This window comes from Osmerus mordax, chromosome 16 (genome assembly GCF_038355195.1).
Source record: "Osmerus mordax isolate fOsmMor3 chromosome 16, fOsmMor3.pri, whole genome shotgun sequence".
NCBI classification, from domain to species: Eukaryota; Metazoa; Chordata; class Actinopteri; order Osmeriformes; family Osmeridae; genus Osmerus; species Osmerus mordax.
The window spans coordinates 5,583,994-5,602,929 of record NC_090065.1 but is presented as its reverse complement, the minus strand read 5'-3'; the positions used below and the strand labels follow the sequence as shown (position 1 = coordinate 5,602,929).

At 44.0% G+C, this 18,936-nt stretch overlaps 3 protein-coding genes across 7 annotated transcripts; all 3 read left to right on the top strand.

Annotated features, from left to right (window-relative positions):
- The first annotated feature begins 1,376 nt into the window (after nucleotides 1-1,376).
- Nucleotides 1,377-6,301, top strand: LOC136959332 (neuropilin and tolloid-like protein 1). The gene is made up of 9 exons (XM_067253644.1): nucleotides 1,377-1,404; nucleotides 1,586-1,651; nucleotides 1,756-1,890; nucleotides 2,337-2,585; nucleotides 4,465-4,506; nucleotides 4,720-4,847; nucleotides 5,009-5,237; nucleotides 5,423-5,536; nucleotides 5,682-6,301. The coding sequence occupies exons 1-9, from the start codon at nucleotides 1,377-1,379 to the stop codon at nucleotides 6,299-6,301; spliced, it is 1,611 nt and encodes a 536-aa protein (XP_067109745.1).
- Nucleotides 6,302-6,988: 687 nt separating this feature from the next.
- Nucleotides 6,989-8,944, top strand: atpsckmt (fATP synthase c subunit lysine N-methyltransferase). Of its 2 annotated transcripts, XM_067253549.1 has the most exons (5): nucleotides 6,989-7,215; nucleotides 7,307-7,479; nucleotides 7,921-8,058; nucleotides 8,342-8,392; nucleotides 8,478-8,944. In XM_067253549.1, exons 1-5 carry the CDS (start codon nucleotides 7,164-7,166, stop codon nucleotides 8,712-8,714), a joined length of 651 nt encoding a protein of 216 aa, XP_067109650.1. In that variant the 5' UTR covers nucleotides 6,989-7,163; the 3' UTR covers nucleotides 8,715-8,944. The 2 variants fall into 2 exon arrangements, with proteins under 2 accessions (XP_067109650.1, XP_067109648.1); XM_067253547.1 differs by having other exon boundaries at nucleotides 6,989-7,479.
- Nucleotides 8,945-9,034: 90 nt separating this feature from the next.
- LOC136959024 (E3 ubiquitin-protein ligase MARCHF6-like) lies at nucleotides 9,035-17,552 on the top strand. 4 transcript variants are annotated; one of them, XM_067253221.1, is made up of 26 exons: nucleotides 9,035-9,300; nucleotides 9,778-9,877; nucleotides 10,053-10,126; nucleotides 10,248-10,391; nucleotides 10,531-10,603; nucleotides 10,748-10,916; nucleotides 11,180-11,351; nucleotides 11,457-11,518; nucleotides 11,731-11,763; nucleotides 11,921-11,972; nucleotides 12,061-12,119; nucleotides 12,204-12,284; nucleotides 12,394-12,462; nucleotides 12,554-12,628; nucleotides 12,743-12,877; nucleotides 12,961-13,080; nucleotides 13,198-13,298; nucleotides 13,441-13,578; nucleotides 13,689-13,896; nucleotides 14,067-14,136; nucleotides 14,340-14,521; nucleotides 14,725-14,859; nucleotides 15,088-15,177; nucleotides 15,280-15,412; nucleotides 15,526-15,661; nucleotides 15,843-17,552. In XM_067253221.1, exons 1-26 carry the CDS (start codon nucleotides 9,282-9,284, stop codon nucleotides 15,928-15,930), a joined length of 2,718 nt encoding a protein of 905 aa, XP_067109322.1. In that variant the 5' UTR covers nucleotides 9,035-9,281; the 3' UTR covers nucleotides 15,931-17,552. The 4 variants fall into 4 exon arrangements, with proteins under 4 accessions (XP_067109322.1, XP_067109320.1, XP_067109321.1 ...); XM_067253219.1 differs by having other exon boundaries at nucleotides 14,340-14,539; XM_067253220.1 differs by having other exon boundaries at nucleotides 11,177-11,351.
- Nucleotides 17,553-18,936: the final 1,384 nt, after the last annotated feature.

Here is an 18,936-nt window from a genome sequence, read left to right as displayed (position 1 = left end):
AGTTAGTGTCTCTCATGTGTATGTGTAGCAACCAACTGGCTCTTGAAAAATCCAACGTTGTACAACAAAGCCCAATTTGTCACTGGGTTAGATGATTAGCTTTCGGCTCTTGACGCACATCCAACTTACTTTGCATTTGTTGAAATGAAGCCTAGTGCATTCCTTTTTTCTTTTCCTTTGTTCAATGCACCTGTGTGCACTTACGTGTCTCTATTTGAGTGTGCTTTATGTCTAAGTCAGATTTGTGGAGAGCCCAATCTCCCACAGCTATAGTTACATCACAAACAAACCTATCATGCTAGTTGGCTTCCATTGTACCTGATCCAATTCCAGTGGCTCATCCGAAGTTACCCTTTTCTCCAAATCTCAGTATTAATCTTTGACTGCCCACCACAACATGTTCCCCTACCTCTGAGGACTAGGACAGTGAGTGAAACACTACAGTTTTATGACAGTCCGGCTATGGATAGAATCAACTCTCACAGCCGGCACATACACAGAAACTCATGGTTCATTCCTCTCCTCTGCAGTCATTGCACACAGTTTAATAAAATCTCATGACTGTAATACAGACCTGTGCTCACATTTAGGACTCCTATCAATGGACACAGAAAGGAATGTGTTACTATGTCATTCCCAGTGAAGAAAAACGAAAATTCAACAACATGATGCCTTCTTTTGGTAATCCCTTCATCATTTGAAGTCTGGAATGAACAGGTATTTTCTGCCTTCATGATGATTACTGTATACTGTAGCCCCAAAGCTCCCAAACATCTGGCATTCTGATTATTATAGTCTAAATTGACTGCAGTCCCATTTGTAAGACTGATTTGTCGATTTTGTTGTTCAAAAGCGCATATGGATAACCCATTTTGACTCTGTTTAAGTGAATAGTGAGTTTATGAAAAGTTCAGAGAACAATTACCAACAGCATCAATTAAGGATTGGTCTTGTGTTTTTAAATTGAGACGAACAATGAAACCTTGGTATTAAAAGAAAAAAGATCAACGTCGTGCTTTAAAAACAGAGAAAATTCTGTAATAAAACATGATGTAAAAGACTCCAGTCAAGTTGGTATATGAGAATGTGAGAGGTGGCTTGCCTATGAACATTGTCGATACAATGCTAAAATCTGAGTCGAGGTGTTCGTAATGAAAGCGTTTCTTATGGATTATCAAGGTGGAACAAGGACCTGAAGGTTGACGGAATATGCAACATTAATCCTTGCAGCATTTGGATACGTAATGGCAACGCGCGGCGGATGGACAGATGGTTTCTCTAATGCAGTGGATAATTACTACGACTAAACGGCTATTTCTTTACTATTTTGCTTACCTATTATTTCATGGCACGTTTTTTTGAAGACAGGAAGAACAATGGTTCTGAAACTTGTGTTGTTTCTTGGTGAGTTGACGTCGTTTTCCTATCTAGCTTTGAACTAATAGTAATGCCTTACATACAATCGTTCAAAGTTTACGTCAATTGTAACTATTGTTAATTAGTTTAGTGTCTCGTTTGTGTATCTTCTTTTCTTTTTTATCAACGATCAAGTTTGTTTAATGTGACTAAACCTTACGATTCACAGTCTTAGCTGTAAACCGTCTCACTCTAGTTTCAACTGGGACTACCACCCCAACCAAAAAGACAGCAGGTAACAAATGCTGTCATTTCTCCGGAATTATACGTGTAGCGCACAATAATACCACACAGTGTACTGTGATTGTTGACACCTTACATTCACGTTCCGTCCATCAGTGAAGAACAACTCTGGGGTCACACCTGCGGGTCTTTGTGGCACCTGGGTGAAGGAGTCACAAGGAGGTCTCTTCACTTCCCCCAACTACCCAGAGAAGTACCCACCGGAAAGAGAGTGTATTTACATCATAGAAGGTAAGTCTTACTACCATATGACAGAGGAGACGAAATATCCAACACCTCAGTGAACTATTCATCTTTCTGTTTGAACGCCACAGTACAAATCAGGAGGTATGATTCTAATATATATATATAATTTTTTAAGAAAATAAATACTTTCTACTAGTTATGGGACTGTTTGAGCGTGTGGCATACTGTGTGTTGTGATTTACCAAGCTGGTTGCACTATTGACAGTTAAATCTGGAAGTTGAATAATGAGTGAAACAAGTAAATAATCTCTACTAAATATTCAGTTGCAAACATTACATTAGAAAGTGCAATCCTAAAACCACGGCAGACATAATACCTTTTGACAATTAGGTGAATGTGATTAATTAATAACTGTTTTTTTATAACTTTACCCTGAAACTTTACATTAATTGATTACATTGTATGTCATATGTATGTCATTTTCTGACAGCTTCACCAAGACAGTGCATTGACCTCTTCTTCGACGAGAGCTTTTCCATTGAACCTTCGTGGGAGTGCAAATTTGACCACATTGAAATCCGGGATGGGCCTTTCGGATTCTCTCCAATCATTGGTCGGTACTGTGGCAAGGAAAGCCCTTCTTACGCCAAGTCGAGTGGCCGATATCTCTACATCAAGTTTGTGGCAGATTCGGAGCTGGAGGCCACTGGGTTTTCTGTACGGTACAATTTCACTGAAGGTGAGACAAGAGAGCACAAAATTCGATTCTGCAGTTCATGTTCTGATGATACATCATTGGAAAACCTTCAGAGAAACATTTGAACACAGTTCTATTGTGAGACTTCACAAGTACACCAGCCTGTGCCACAATTTCTTCTTTTTTTACAAGCACTGATTCTTAAAATGTCCTTATTGTTTTATGGTGCCCGTTTTAAACAGACTACTGTGGTTGTCTTCTTATACCGAACAGATTGTGATTAGACCAGCTGTCCATCAGGGTTTTGATTTCACAGTCTTACTCTAACTGTAAGCTTCCCCTGGCACAGGCCTCTTCCCTCCTATTCACCCTCTTGCAGGGAGCTTGGGGGTGACCACTGGCACATTTTGATTAATTGCAGCTCGATTACACTCACACATGGACACATGTAAACAAACGTACTCACAAGCCACAAATACACCCAGAAAGGAAACCTTTAGCTAACCCTTAGGGACTCTACCCTAGGGACTCGGTCATTCGGTGATGGGATGAGGTTAGGTTTGTGCTGTCCATTGGTAGTACAGGCACACATCCTGCAGCTGTTGGGTGTTTATGTGTGCTTGTGTGTGCTTGTTTGAATGAGAGAGAGAAGGAGAGAGAGAGAGAGAGAGAGAGAGAGAGAGAGAGAGAGAGAGAGAGAGAGAGAGAGAGAGAGAGAGAGAGAGAGAGAGAGAGAGAGAGAGAGAGAGAGAGAGAGAGAGTGTGTCTGTGTGGTGGTGGGTGCTGGTCGTGGTGGGGTATTTGCTTCCTTCACTCACACAGAGTTAATGAAAGCTTGTCTTCAGGGGAATACAGCTTGTCAGTGCTGAGCCACAGCAGCTTAAGGGATACCATGGTCAGTCGTCCCAGAATTTATTACCAGCAGATTTTATAAGCCACCTACATTGAAGGGGGAAGATTAATCTGCCTCCCTCTCTCTCTGTCTCTCTTTCTCTCTATCGCTCTTTCTCAGACTTTGTTGATAAAACAGACTGTTTAACTGTTGCCAGCTAAACTTTGATTTTATTCCATTATTTTTGTCCATATCTACTGAACCTCATCATTCATTTCCTCTCCTTGCTACTGTATGATGTTTGTGATGTAGACCAACGTACCACTTCTTTTCTTAGCATTTGTGGACATTTTCTTTTTCACACGCCTCCCCACCTTCACACACTGTGCTGTACAGACAGTACAGCACTTATGTCTTTGATCATATCCACATGGATGCTTAAACACACACAAGCACACACACTCACACACAAATTCAGAGAATAATCTGTGGCAAGATGAAACAGAGGTAAGAAACAGAAGAGGATTAATAGGGATTTTATGACTGATTTTAGATTAAACCTCAAAAAGCCTGCTTTGTCCTTTCTCTTACATTTCTGACAGCATTACTACATTAACCTGTGGCAATGTAGCTTGTTCTTGTTACCTAATTTGATTTCACTTTCTCCAAATAAAATGAGAGGTATCTTAACAAATTATTGACTTTATATATATCATCTTGATATATCAAGTCCCATTTCATGTGTGCGTTTCACCAGTGGTGCATCTGTTCAAAGCTGGTCTGAGGATTATTAATCCACCTAAGGACACAATGTTTATTCTCTGACAGAACATGCTCCCATTGCAGGGATAGGGGACAGCCTCTCAGCCCCTTTGATAGAGGACAAGAGGTGGGGGAGCATGTGTATGTGTCCAGGGGGGAGTATTTACACTCAGTTTTTATAGTTTGAGCCATGCCAGTAGTGAATGATTATATAAATGTTCTTTCATGTTTAAATTCTCCAAAGAAGGGAGTTTTCATTCTACTGCACACCTTATCTTTTTTTTAAGAATGCTTACTTGAACTACTATAGTATTTCTCTCATTCCAGATCCTGAATTCAAAGATCTTGGTGACCTCCCACCTCTGCCTTGTAGGTATACTCTGGACCTCTTTTGTATGCTCTGATATTCTTTTAGCCCTAGTGATGCACCAGGAAACACAGTTGTTTTGCATTTAGCACTTATGGAGTTTGAATGTTATTTAAACTGTAGGACTGTAAGTCCCTTGCCAAACCCCCCTGGACCTTACGCTACACTGTTAGTCCAGAAATCTCACAATTGAATGTCTGCTTTACTCTTTCAAGTTTGTGAGTTTGATATGGGAGGGCCCGAGGGATATGCTGAATCGGCCATGATATCTAAGGAGGGTAAGGCCTTGCAGACAGAGGCTGTGGACTGCAGGTGGATCATCAGAGCTCCACCACGTTCCAAGGTAGGAGACTGAGAATGGAATTGTATGACATTTTAGACAATGGGACATTTCCTGTACATTAGAGTTGTTGGTCACTTGGTTGGAATGGTTTAGGTGGGTGCGGACGGCATTAAGAGATGTTTCAACTGTTTTCGTTCTCTCGTGTTTTCATTCAATATCAGATCTATCTTCGCTTCCTCGAGTATGAGATGCACAACTCCAACGAGTGCAAGCGCAACTTTGTGGCTGTGTATGACGGCAGCAGCTCGGTGGAGCACCTGAAGAACAAGTTCTGCTCCACCGTGGCCAACGATGTGATGCTGGTGTCGTCCATGGGCGTGATCAGGATGTGGGCGGACCAGGGCAGCAGAAAGAGCCGCTTCCGAATCCTCTTCACCACCTTCCAAGAGCGTCAGTCGACTCATTTAGCCGAGACTTTGTAGCGTCTTGCTGTTCTCCTCTACGCTCAGTTGCTGATGATAGTATATAGACCCATTTGTCTGCTCTTCAATTGATACTCTGCTTTTATTTGGACACTTTTGAACCTTGTTTTCAGGATGTTACCTAAAGTTTGTCCTTGTTTCTTTTGTTTTTAGCCCCATGTGACGGAGGCACATTCTTTTGCCACAGTAACATGTGCATTAACAACACACTGGTGTGCAATGGTATACAGAATTGCGTCTATCCCTGGGATGAGAACAACTGCAAAGGTGAGTGTTACTGACCTGGGTCGAACGAAACAGTTTTAGTCCAGCTGAGAAACAACTCTGTTTGAGAAAACCATTGTGGTGTTGTGCATAGTGCCAATATGACAACACAAAAAACGGAAAAGTGAAACAGGTTCCTGTTCAACAGAGAAGCGTAAAGCGAGCATATTGGACAACCTGGACCACACCAACGTGGCCATCATCGCCGTGACCTGCGGCCTGGTGCTCATCCTCCTCATTATCTCCGGTATCATCCAAGTCAAACAGCCGCGCAAGAAATACATCATCCGCCGGGACGGTTTCGACCCCAGCATGTTCCAGCAGGCCTTCGAGCCCCCGCACTACGAGCTGTGCACCCTTCGGCGGGCGCCGTCTCAGAGTGACGTGACCGACCAGACGCCCGACGACATCGACAAGTTCAACAAGATCCGCCGCTCCTCGTCCAAGTGCATCCGCGAGCACCACTGCGGCTCGCAGACGTCCAGCGTCCGCGGGAGCCGCAGCGACCTCAGCGTGCGCGAAACAGGCAGCCTGGCGGAGGCCGTGGCGGCCCAGTCGCCTCACTCGCACCACGCCACGCCCACCAGCCGCAGGAGCATCCGGGTGCTGAAACACAGCTATTCCCAGGATGGGGGTGACCCCGATGAGGATCTGATGGAGGACGGGCCCACCACGAGCCATATGCTCCACCACCACCACAGCCTGGCCGGACATGAGCACCAGTACCCTCACCGGGGCTTACACCGTGTCACATCCAATGACTTCTGAGGTAGGAGGAGGTATGTATGAGGTGAAGATAAGACACTTGATGAGGTCTGATAGAAAGATAGTGCTTGCACTGTAAGACATGAGCTTATCTGGGAGATTTAGTTATAGAAGGATCTTGCATGGCAACCATGGGGATTTCCTTGTGTGTTGTATGTTTCCTTGATGTTTTTCTTCTTATTTGTCTTCTTAATCACTTTTTTTTGCATGTTGTTGGGGAGTCAGTTCTCTGATTCAAAGTACCATGGTGCTAGAACCATGAGCAGCAAACTTATGTTTGAACAGGGTTGTGTATTGTACATGCATCGATGTTCCTCATAAGTAAGTTATTGTCTGTTGTATACACATTATCTATTATTTATATTGTGTCCATTCTTGTACCTGCTTTTCATTGTTAAGTTGTATACTTGTGGAATACATGATAGATATTATATTTAATATAATTTAATATCAATCATTCATTGTGGTCTTTTGTAAAAATATTTGTCCAATGCAATTGTTTTGCCATTAATTAAATAATTTAATTTATAAAATCTCCTTTTCTTTTCCTCACTGATTGGTCTTTTTTTTTTACAAAGATGCAAGGAAAAAAAAAAGAGTAGGGGGGAACGACGTTACTGTAGGAACTAAACGTCTTCAGTCCTAAAGTCGGGCATATTTTTGCAACGGACTCACCCAGTCTGAACTGGCGGCACTTACGGACTGTCTTTTATTACATTTTGACGTTTTGTATCGGTTACAAGTGTAGCAACGTTTTGTTTGCAAAAAGTAATGTAGACTATAATGTAACGGTTCATTACGACTGTTGCTGTTTGCTGGCTGTGTATTCTAAAGTTAATTATGTTGTCGATTTGAATGTCCTTGAATGAAAACGATCCACTGTGAATCGTTACAAGTTAGCCAGTGTAATGTCAGAGGCAAGTATATTTGAATCGTCTGCGACACAAAATAAAGTGAGCGACAATGGCATAAAGAAGCGCATAGGACTGATTGCCACCGGGCTTGTAGGGGGTTCTTTGGTCGCCCTTTATGCAGTTGCGGGACCGTTTGTTGCACCAGCTCTGAGGAAGGTGTGCCTACCGTTTGTCCCTGCAACCTCGGCGCAGGTGGAGAATGTTCTGAGGGTCCTGCAGTCGAGATCAGGTTCTCTGGTTGACATTGGCAGTGGTGATGGAAGAATAGTGAGTACTCAATATCATCCTTTTAATAGTATTATAAGTTTACTTACAGATTTTTTTTATTACATTATTCAATTGCAGGATAAAACAGATTAACTGTACTGATACAGTTATCTTCCATGATGAAATTGTCTTACACATCTGTCCAAGGCCGTAGCCATGGAGTCAACATTGGGGGGGACAAAATCTGCTGGGGAGTCTGAGGTTCCCCCCCCTGAAAACATTTTACGTTTAGTTATGAATATGATTATTTTTATGATATTTTCTGACAGTGGGCGTGGTTGCCAGATGTAACGCATCACATTTATATTTTATTAATATTTTTATATCAATATATTGGGGGGGACATGTTGACCAGATTTGAATATTGGGGGAGGATATATATTATGATTACGGCCCTGCATCTGTCAATATATGAACTGATTGCACTCTCTATCTGTCCAGGTCATAGCAGCTGCCAAGACTGGATTCAGAGCTGCAGGGTTTGAGCTGAACCCATGGCTGGTGTGGTACTCTCGCTACAGTGCCTGGAGAGAAGGAGTTCATCGCTCCACTTCCTTTCATATATCTGACTTATGGAAGGTTAGTCTCATCATCACTAGCATCAGGCTGGCTACAGATACTAGGCTATGTCATGCTTTCAGCTTATGCTTGGCATACAGTACATGATAAATCAAGCAGAGGAGTTCTCACATGGTTTTTACCATGTCTCAAAGTTATTCTCATACACTGAGTGGGTCCTCAGAGGACATCCTTAGTTGCCTTTACTTCCATGTGTCGTTTGTCCTCTCCTTAATATCGAAGGGTAGAAAGTTTTAGTAGAAATGAGCCTTCCTGCAACAGGTGACTTTGGTTGTCATTTCAGGTGAGTTTTGCTCAATACTCCAACGTGGTCATATTTGGAGTCCCTCAAATGGTAAGTGTGTCAGGTTCAATTTAAGCACTAGATAACATGAACTGAGTATATATTTCAAGCAGTGCTCAACGATATTTGTTTTCAGATGGACCAACTGGAGGACAAGCTGGAGAGAGAGTTGCAGAGCTCAGCCAAGGTGGTTGCCTGTCGATTTCCTTTTCCCACCTGGGTGCCTGATGCCACAGCTGGGGAGGGCATAGACACTGTGTGGGTGTATAACGCTGAAACCTTTAAATCACGATGTGGAACAGGAACTCAACAGACTGTAACTCCACCATCAGTAACACAGCCCCACGACACAGACAGTAATGCTGTTTCATGATCAATTCTACAGATTGTTAGCCAAGAATGTATTCAAAACCATCTGCACCTAAGACAATAATGGCAAATATATATAGGTCTACAAAATGTTTCTACATTTGGACTTTACATGTATCTAAAAAATAAAATGAAAACTTCTATGCAACTTTATAATGTTACTTTTGGTTAATTCAATTGAAATATTGCCCGCAATTTCGCTGTAAGCATTTAACAATAAAGACAATGGGAAACTATTGGTTGGCGTTTTTGTGCGTAGGCTAATGATTCTGCGTCACCTAGTGGTTCAAATGTGTAGGCCTGTCAATTGTGTCGATGTTTACCTTTGGTCTGACAGAATGTTCAGGCTGCTAAACAACGAGTGTGGGATCTGATATGACTTGATATAAATTATAACACAGAAAGTTGATAGTTGACGACAATAGTTGGCTACATTGTAACTGTACAAGAATCGTTGATACTCAAGTTAGACATGAATTGTGTTTGGTTTACCTAACTTAATAAGGTAGCTGGCCTGCTAGCTTTACCGCTAGCTAGCCGAAGCTGCTGTAGCTGTGCCAAAGCTGTCAAGATGGATACCGCAGAGGAAGGTAGTATACGCCACAACTGTACTGTAGTAACTTTTTTTAACTAGCTGATATTAGTGCTGATACTTTATGTACGTGAAGTAAGATGTTCTCAATACATCTTGTAACGTTATTTAATAATTACAGCTAATGACTTCCCGAAATATGTGAGGAAAGAGTTGGGCAACTATAGAGCTACGTATTTACTACTGTAGTATAGGCGACTATCCAGCACTTGTGTCGGATAACTGACACACGATGTACTGTACAGTAGCAATAGCTAGGAGTTTTCACACCAATAATATCACACAATATTCCGTGTCCAGTAAACCTTGTATCGCCAATAATAATACATTATATGCCGAGGCTAATGGCAACGAGTATGATAAGCTAGTCCAACAGTCTCCCAACAAAAGGATATCCATACTGTAGGTACGTGGAATCATACCACTGTGCTAAATCCTGTATTTTGCCTCTTATTCCTCTCCCTGTGCCCAACAGCAGACATATGTAGGGTGTGTCGGTCAGAGGGGAGCCAAGATAAGCCCCTCTTTCACCCCTGTGTCTGTACTGGAAGTATTAAGTTCATCCACCAGGAATGGTACGTTCTCTTCAAGTACACTTCAACCCATACAATCAACCCTCAGGGTACTGGTACGGGTGAATGAATTATGTTGATCAGTTCATTTCTCTCATAAACTCTCCATACACATGTTTTATATTTGATCATACTTAATATACTTGACATGCCTCTCTTGTTTTGTTTTGGTTTATAGCTTGGTTCAGTGGCTGAAACACAGCAGAAAAGAGTACTGTGAATTATGCACACACAGATTTGCTTTTACACCAAGTAAGTTGTTCCCTCCACGCACAGACTCACATTCACCCCCTTTCTCCCCTGACCAAGTTGTCAGTCTTTGCCACTATGGTCACTTAGTCACTTGAGGATCTTGTTGTTCTCTCCTGTTCAGTCTACTCTCCAGACATGCCTTCCAGACTGCCTGTCCAGGACATTTTTGCAGGCCTGGTGACAAGTGTGGGCACAGCTGTCAGATACTGGTTCCACTACACTCTAGTGGCATTCGCCTGGCTCGGAGTGGTTCCTTTAACAGCATGTAAATCCATCCTCTATGTAAAGCTAAACTTAAATAAAGGATGCAAAATCGTTGTAGGTAGACATCTTTATTGGGTGTGTTGAGTAAATGAGTTCTATACAAACTAAAGTGTGTATGTGTGTGTGTGTGTCTTTTACAGGTCGAATCTACAAGTGTTTGTTTACTGGCTCTGTGAGCTCACTCCTCACCCTACCCTTAGATATGCTCTCCACGTAAGTGATTGTGTGTGTGTGTGTGTGTCTCGCTCTCTCTCAAACCACGTTTGAATCTTTTCCTAAGGACATTACAAATGCTGTTCCCACCATTTCTTCATACACCCATTAACTCCAAGTGTACTCTGATGTCGGTCCACACAGTGAGAACCTGCTGGCGGACTCCTTGCAAGGCTGCTTTGTGGTGACGTGCACACTATGTGCCTTCATCAGTCTGGTCTGGCTCAGAGAGCAGATCGTTCACGGTGGCGCCCCCCACTGGCTGGAGCAGAACCAGCAGCAGCCTCCCAACCCACCAGCACGGCCCAATGAGGTAAACGAAAGACAGCATTAACTTAAAGAAGTAGGAATGAGAACAAAATCTGAAGTTTTTATGAATCTCATATATTTGATTCTGTAGTCAAGAGTGTGCTAGCCATAGCCTGTCAAATGCAACAGCAGCCGGGAAACAAGCTCTAGGAGCAAACCAGACAACCTCATCATGCTCGACATTGAGGCCACGCACATCTGAAGTAGTTCAGTGGCATCGTGTCAGAGTTCACCCCCAGCCCTGGTGCCTCTTCCCCTCCCCAGCAGGGTCCAGGAGAGAGGGAGCCCGGCCCTGGGGCTGACCCCCCAGGGGAGCAGGCAGGAGGGGGGGAGGCCCCTGACGAAGGGTTAGACCCAGGGGAGGACGGGGAGCTGGAGAACGAGGATGAGGACGAGGCCGGAGCAGATGATGGAGTGGATGGCAACAATGGAGGACAAGGTGTGTTACAGTGACTTGGGCGTCTTCACTGCACGTAACTGGATTGTGTGTGTCGTGCCAGGTCTTTCAGCAGTGTGTCAGTGACTGCTTGGTATGTGTCTCTAGATGACCTGAACTGGAACGCTCTGGAGTGGGACAGGGCTGCAGAGGAGTTGACATGGGAAAGGGTGAGTTTGAGTTAGGGGTCAGTACCTGTTGTCATTGACATTCAACTGTATTTAAATTCAAATAGATTAAAGATATCACTAGTGGGAATAGTTTAGCCTTTACTGCCTGCATATGCAATTTTAAAGAACTTGACATCCTGCCATACAAATGATTGTAATTTTTTGTATAAAGTGTACTTTAAAAAAAATACATTTGTTTTCTGAAATCACAGATGCTGGGTCTTGATGGTTCCCTGGTGTTTCTAGTACGTGTTCATTTACGATAATAATGTCATAAATGTCCTCAAAAATGTTGGACAGCTACAACAGACACCACTGTACATTTCAAACATCCCCATGAGCCTAGCTAACGATGACGGACTGCCATGAGTTTGTCATCCCATGTCTCTATTCTTCTTCTAGGAGCATGTGTTCTGGGTGGTCTCGTTGAACACTCTCTTCATCCTGGTGTTCGGTAAGTCTACCCTTGTTCTTCTGCTTCTCATACACTACACACTGTAAGGTGGCATTTAAACTCCATATACCTTCCTTCCCTGCTATAGCGTTCTGCCCTTATCACATCGGGCATTTCTCTGTGGTGGGACTTGGATTTGAAGAAAATGTAAGTGTACAGTTCATACCCACACAGAAAGTGTCCAGCCAGTAGAAGGGTGTTGTCTCTTAATGATGCTGTGTGCTGTTCCAGGTGCGTGCCTCCCACTTCGAGGGCCTCATCACCACCATTGTGGGGTACATCCTCCTGGCAGCCTCTCTTATACTCTGTCACGTATCCTTCCACTGTGTGTCCAATATATGTGTGCATGTGTGTGCTGTCACTATGAAGTATGAAAGACTGAAATGCACAACAGTGGTGTTCTCCTTAACAGTCACCTTAGGGTCTGGCTGCTTTGGTTAGGTTCCAGAGATCCAGACGACTGCTTGGAGTGTGCTACATCGTTGTCAAGGTAAAAGGCATGAGTAATGACAACCCATAATACTTTACAGTGGATCAGTTACATTGATTCAATAAAACGTGTGTCCTATCCATCTCCTCAGGTCTCTTTGCTGGTTGTTGTGGAGATAGGCGTGTTCCCTCTTATATGTGGCTGGTGGCTCGACATTTGCTCCCTGGTACGTCAATCACCCAGCGAGCCTCAGTGATTGGACAAACGGTCGTTCGTTCATCTGTAACACACGGGTGCGCAGCAGCAGGTGACATCTTGAGATGATGTGTGTGTTCTGCAGGAGATGTTTGATGCCTCTCTAAAGGACCGGGAGGTGAGTTTCCAGTCTGCCCCGGGCACCACCATGTTCCTCCACTGGCTCGTAGGAATGGTCTATGTCTTCTACTTTGCCTCCTTCATCCTCCTACTGCGAGAGGTAGGTCTTTACAGCCATACTTATCAGGAGGTGAGCTATAGCACTGGTTCTTATCCTTGTCCACTAAATCCTTGTCTGTGCAGGTGCTGAGGCCTGGTGTTCTGTGGTTCCTCCGGAACCTGAACGATCCCGACTTCAACCCAGTCCAGGAGATGATCCACCTGCCCATCTACAGACACCTGCGCAGGTTCATCCTCTCCGTGGTGGGTCAACAAGATCTTCTTACCTATTCTCTCCTCTCCTTTCCTCTCTCTTTTGTCTCCTGTCCTCTTTCCCATGTCTTTTATAAAGCCCTCCCTCCCTCCCTGCTCCGCTTCCAGGTCGTGTTTGGAACCATAGTCCTGCTGATGCTGTGGCTTCCTATCCGGATCATCAAACTCCTTCTCCCGGCCTTCCTCCCGTATAATGTGATGCTCTACAGGTGGGAATCGTAGGGGAACTGTCAGTCATTGAGCTGAATACTGAATGGTTGCTAGGTGACTTGTGGAAATGGTACAGCCCCTGTCCTGTGAGCTTCTCATTTGGTTGTTAAATGTTTTGTCCATTGATCCATGTCTGTGTAGTGACGCCCCGGTCAGCGAGCTGTCCCTGGAGCTGCTGCTGTTACAGGTGGTTCTGCCTGCTCTGCTGGAGCAGGGACACACACGCCAGTGGCTCAAAGGTCTGGTCCGGGCCTGGACCCTCACTGCTGGCTACCTGCTGTGAGTCTCTCCCTCGACACCGGACACACTGCTTCCTTCTCATAACCACACATTCAGACTGCAAAAATACTTACTTAATACCCCCTCCCCTCCCCTTCCCTCCCTCACAGAGACCTCCATTCCTATCTGCTGGGGGAACCGGGGGAGGAGGACAATGATGCCAACCATCACAACAACAACAACCTCCCCGGTCGCAACAACAACCATGCCTTTCCAGGCATAGGGGAGGGGCTACACGCCGCCCATCAGGCCATCCTGCAGCAGGGCGGGCCTGTAGGCTTCCAGCCATACCAACGACCAACCAGGTTCATTGTCAGGGTGAGCAGCAGCCAATCAGTCAGTCTTTCTTCACAATCAGGAAGTAGATTTCACCCAAATATGGTTATGCTGCTGGTTGTCTAAAGATCAATGCAGATACGTCTAATGTAGTCCTCAGTGGTCATGGGTGTTGCTTTGGTTGTGACTAACCTGTGTTCTTGTCTGGGTAGATCGTGCTGCTGATCGTGCTCATGTGTTTGACACTGCTGCTGGCCAGCCTGGTGTGCCTCACTCTGCCAGGTCTGTCACACACACACTTTGTTTTACTATCTTTGTGAGGACCGACAAGAAAATGTCCCCACTAGGATAGTTAAACAAAACAACACCCGCACTGAAGTGAAAATACCCACAAACACACAACATGTTTCAGAATCGCACTTCATCCTACAAGTCACTTCCTTCACCTCTCCCTCTCTCCCTCCCCTTCCCCCTCGCCCCTCCAGTGTGTGCGGGCCGCTGGCTGATGTCCTTCTGGATGGGTAGCTCCAAGATCCACGAGCTGTACACGGCAGCATGCGGCCTGTACGTGTGCTGGCTGTCCATCAGAGGTTTCAGTGTCCTGCTGGCCTGGATGCCTCGGGGACGCAACATCATCATGCTCAAGGTCCACGAGTGGACCCTCATGGTAATGCCCTCCCCAACGGTAATGACAAAACTATCTAACGCACTATCATTGCTCATGGCTGTGACACTGGATGTGGTCGTTGAAGGTGTTTTTGACGTGGTGGTGATGATCAGGGTTGGGTTCTAATGGGGACCTTTTCTCTTGCTGTGTGTGCGCATGCTTGGGCTTTTGTGCTTGTGTTGTGTGTGTGTGTGTGTGTGTAGATCATCAAGACCCTGATCGTCGCGGTGCTCCTAGCGGGTGTGATTCCTCTGCTGCTGGGCCTGCTGTTCGAGCTGGTGATTGTTGCTCCCCTCAGAGTTCCTCTGGACCAGACGCCACTCTTCTACCCCTGGCAGGTACGGGGTGCTCATATGGCCAGCATAGCGCCTCACTGTTAACCCTCACCCTGTCGTAGGACTGCGTAACACAGCCACATCACTTCATACGACCATCAAGAGCAGAACTCCCAACTAGATGACACAATTGAGTTCATTTCGCACCGCCAAACTGATCACACAAGACCACAGGAGGTGAATAACTGGAGCAGTGACCTGGACATGTGTGTTGTTGGGGTGTCTTTTCAGGACTGGGCTCTGGGAGTGCTCCACGCTAAGATCATCGCTGCCATCACTCTGATGGGACCTCAGTGGTGGCTGAAGACTGTCATTGAACAGGTCGGTCCCTCTCTGCGTTATAGCTGCATCACAGGGGGACAAGGACACAGGAGGTGTGGGAGGTCCAGCTGCCTGCCTGACTGTGGTTTATCCTTCCTCTAGGTGTACGCCAACGGCATCCGACAGATCGACCTCCAGTTCATCGTCCATAAGTTGGCTGCTCCTGTCATCACAGTTCTGCTCCTGTCTCTCTGTGTACCCTACACTATTGCAAGTGGAATAGTACCCTTACTAGGTCAGTCTCTGTGTGTGTGTGTGTGTGTGTGTACATGGAGTGTACCGGGTGTTCATGACAGGAGGTCAGGACTAGCTGGTGGGCTGGGACCTAACCAGGCCTCTTCCTCTCAGGGGTGACCCTGGAGATGCAGACCCTGGTGAGCCGGAGGATCTACCCGTGTCTGCTGATGGTGGTCGCTCTGCTCGGGATCCTCTCCTTTCAGATCCGACAGTTCAAACGCCTCTACGAACACATCAAGAACGATAAGTGAGTGGCTGGACAACACGGCACATGTTTGTTTTATTTAATGAATGAATCTGTTGGAAACTGTGATTTAAATAGCATGCTATACACAGGACTTAAAGAAACTGCATTTAAAAGTGTACAAATGGAATATTTATGAAACATTGTGACTCGAAATCCTGTAAGCATTACGTCTTTGCTCCAGGTACCTAGTTGGGCAGAGACTGGTGAACTACGAACGCAAGACAGGCAGGAGCCCTTCTGGAGCACACAGTGGCTCTACTCTCAACTAGATGCTGCCCTGACGTTCCCTTCTCACAAGCGAGGTCAACCTGAGCCTCAAAGAAGCAACACAAAAACATAAAATCAACTGAGTGAACTAACAATATTTTGGTGTATTGAATGACTAGCCTCTAGGTGCCGGTCATTACGAGTTTGGCACAATCGCCTGCTACTGCCAAATGAGCGAGGGAAGTTGGTAATGCTGTTCACAAACAGCTTAGCCTCATCTTCCTGGCATTCAGTCAGTTCTTGGTTTTTTTCTTTTAATAGCTTTTGTCCCAGATTTATAGGAAGAGAGGATTTGCTATCAGACACCTTAGCTGTGGAAGTCTGACCTTTTAAAGTACTCTGGAGACTCGTAGACAGCCCAGTGTTGATGTCCTGGACTCTGCTGGAGGCCACAGTGGTTTATAACTTTATTTTCAACTTTACAATGGGTGTGCCTGACCTACAATCTTAATTGGCCTCAGAGACATTCTATCTAACCTCGGGACTTAAGATCATCCTCTGAGGAACGAGACTGAGACAGTGAATGCCAGAACCAGCTTCACATAGTTTGTTGTATTTATTAGTGAACTTTCTTTTTTCTTTTTCTTTTTTTTTCTTTTTTTTTTGACAGTGTGGTTTACAGCATTAGTGTGAGAGAAGTTTCCTGTTTCCTTAATTGTGTGATGATGTCTTCTCTCTGCAGACCTCCAGCCAAACACGAGGGGCTGTGATGGGGAATAGCTTCAGAGTATAGATATTTTGCACTTTCAGCAAGTGTTGATTCAATGCCATTTATTTTTTTCTTTTTCTTTTTGCAATCATAACATCAGTATTTCTTTGTGGTGATAACACCACACAACAACAAAACAGAATTTCAGATGTTCCTGTTGAGACTGAGTTCAGTTTTGAACATTGATTTGATAGCTTATGTTTGTAAATAAAGGAATATTTGTTATGTTAAAATAAAACTTTAGTCTATTGTAAGGTAAAAAATAATGGCTATTTTAATTTGTAATATTGAGTGTCTGTGACTGAATTTGAAGTTTTTCCAGTGTGAGCATACTGTATGTTGAGATCCAGCAATTGACTAGGAGTATCTACACAGACAAAGCTGGACAATTCTCACCTTAAAACTAATTTCTAAGCAAATGTTCTATTTTTATATGTGCAAGTAGTGGCATATGCAAGTACACTTGATGATTTGTAAGGGATTTCGACCTGTGTAATTGTACAGCCTTGAATGTTCTGGGGATGACAATGGATGAATGAATGAAAACCATTCATTTTGATTCAGTGTCACATAGATGAAAATGTTTTATTTATACTTTATTTAACCCAAGCTGGTTAGTTATGAACATGATTTACAATAATGGCCTATGCTATTTTCACACAACAGGTGGTACAGGCATTAAAGTGCAGGTTTAATGTTATTTGCAATTGCTATTTAATGTCATTGGATTTTGGACACCTTTTATGGGGTGGATGTATTTGAACAAAACAATACATACCAGTTGTGTTCTATGAGAATCAATATCACTCTATAGTCCCTTCCTGGAATTTTATTAGTTAAGTGGGAGAAAGGGTTTTGTTGTTTGGGCCATAAAATAATTTGAATACAAATAAAATAAATATAGTTAGCATGATAGCTTGTTGTTTGTTACTCTTTTTTTACATGTACAGGATTATGTTCGGAGACTTCGGGTGTTAAAAGACATGTCAGCTGTGGAACTATTTCAAGCACTAATGGTCACATGTAATTATTACTTACAGTGTCAAACTCGTTGCTCATTCTGGGTTACGTAACCTGGATGTATAAATCTCAAAACGGATTTAGTCGTAAAATACACCTGGAATGGATCTGATACTGTTGGTAAAAACATTCGTGAGGAGTAGACGGGTAGCTTGAGAAGAGCAGAAGTTCCTGTGTTTGCTGGTGATGTTTTCTGATTGGCTTTTTACTCGGTATAACTCGAGACAACTATCATCTCAGTATGCCTGCTCCTCGTCCAATAATTGTATATAGCGGGAAAAGTTATACCTTATTTCTCAGCCTGATAAATGGTTGAAATACGTGAGAAATACAATTGTGTTGCGTGGGAGCGTGAGAAATGGCTGAAATGCGAGTCTCACGGCGTATGCATGAGACTTGAGAGCCCTGATTATCTCTTGTCTGGTCACGAAAGTCAAAATCATCAAAATACCTCAATACTCCCGGTGAGGGTTTATTTGAGGTCGAGCCATCGAGGAAAAAACAGCCTTGCAACAAACTATCATCAACTGTCAGTTGTAGTGTCTGGACAGGATGACTTTTAGCTGACAAATGAACTTGCCGGGCAGTGTTATTTTTGCTGCATCCAATTACCTTTCAGCCGAATGACCCACAGTTCAGTAAAAGATTAGGGTCACATGCAAATGAAGCAAACACTGGAGGGGGCAGGACTGGTATTGTGAAAAAGCCAGGGAATCCCAACTAACGTCATTAGAGTTCGATGTTTTTAACCAATGTTCAATAAACATGGCATGCAGGTTTTTGCCTTTACGGCAATGTTAACACTGCTTTAAAGAAAGACACCTGCACATCTACAGCTGACAGCACATTAAATTGCAGTCTGTGCGTCTGTACGCTCATAGTTTTACGAACAAATTTGACACGACAATGCATTGTATCATTCAGAATAGGGTGTCAATTTAGACCAAAAATGAAGTCAAAGAAATTTAGAGAGGCTAGAGAGACAGAGAAAGAGAGAGGGAGGCAGGGGAGAGCGAGATAGAGAGCGAGAGAAAAGAGAGAGCTAGAGAGAAGGAGCGAGAGAGAGCTAGAGAGAAGGAGCGAGAAAGGGGGAGAGAGAGAGGGAGAGGGAGATTCTAAGGAGATTATTGAGTGTCAGTTTAGAAACTGCTTCTCTGCTGTCGCTCTTGCTAGGAGAAACAGTTTTTAAAAACTTTCATACAGACACAAGGGAGTAGGAGACAGAGGCGCTAATTTATCTACAGAAAGATTGGCACTTGAAGAGCTTTTTTTTAATGGG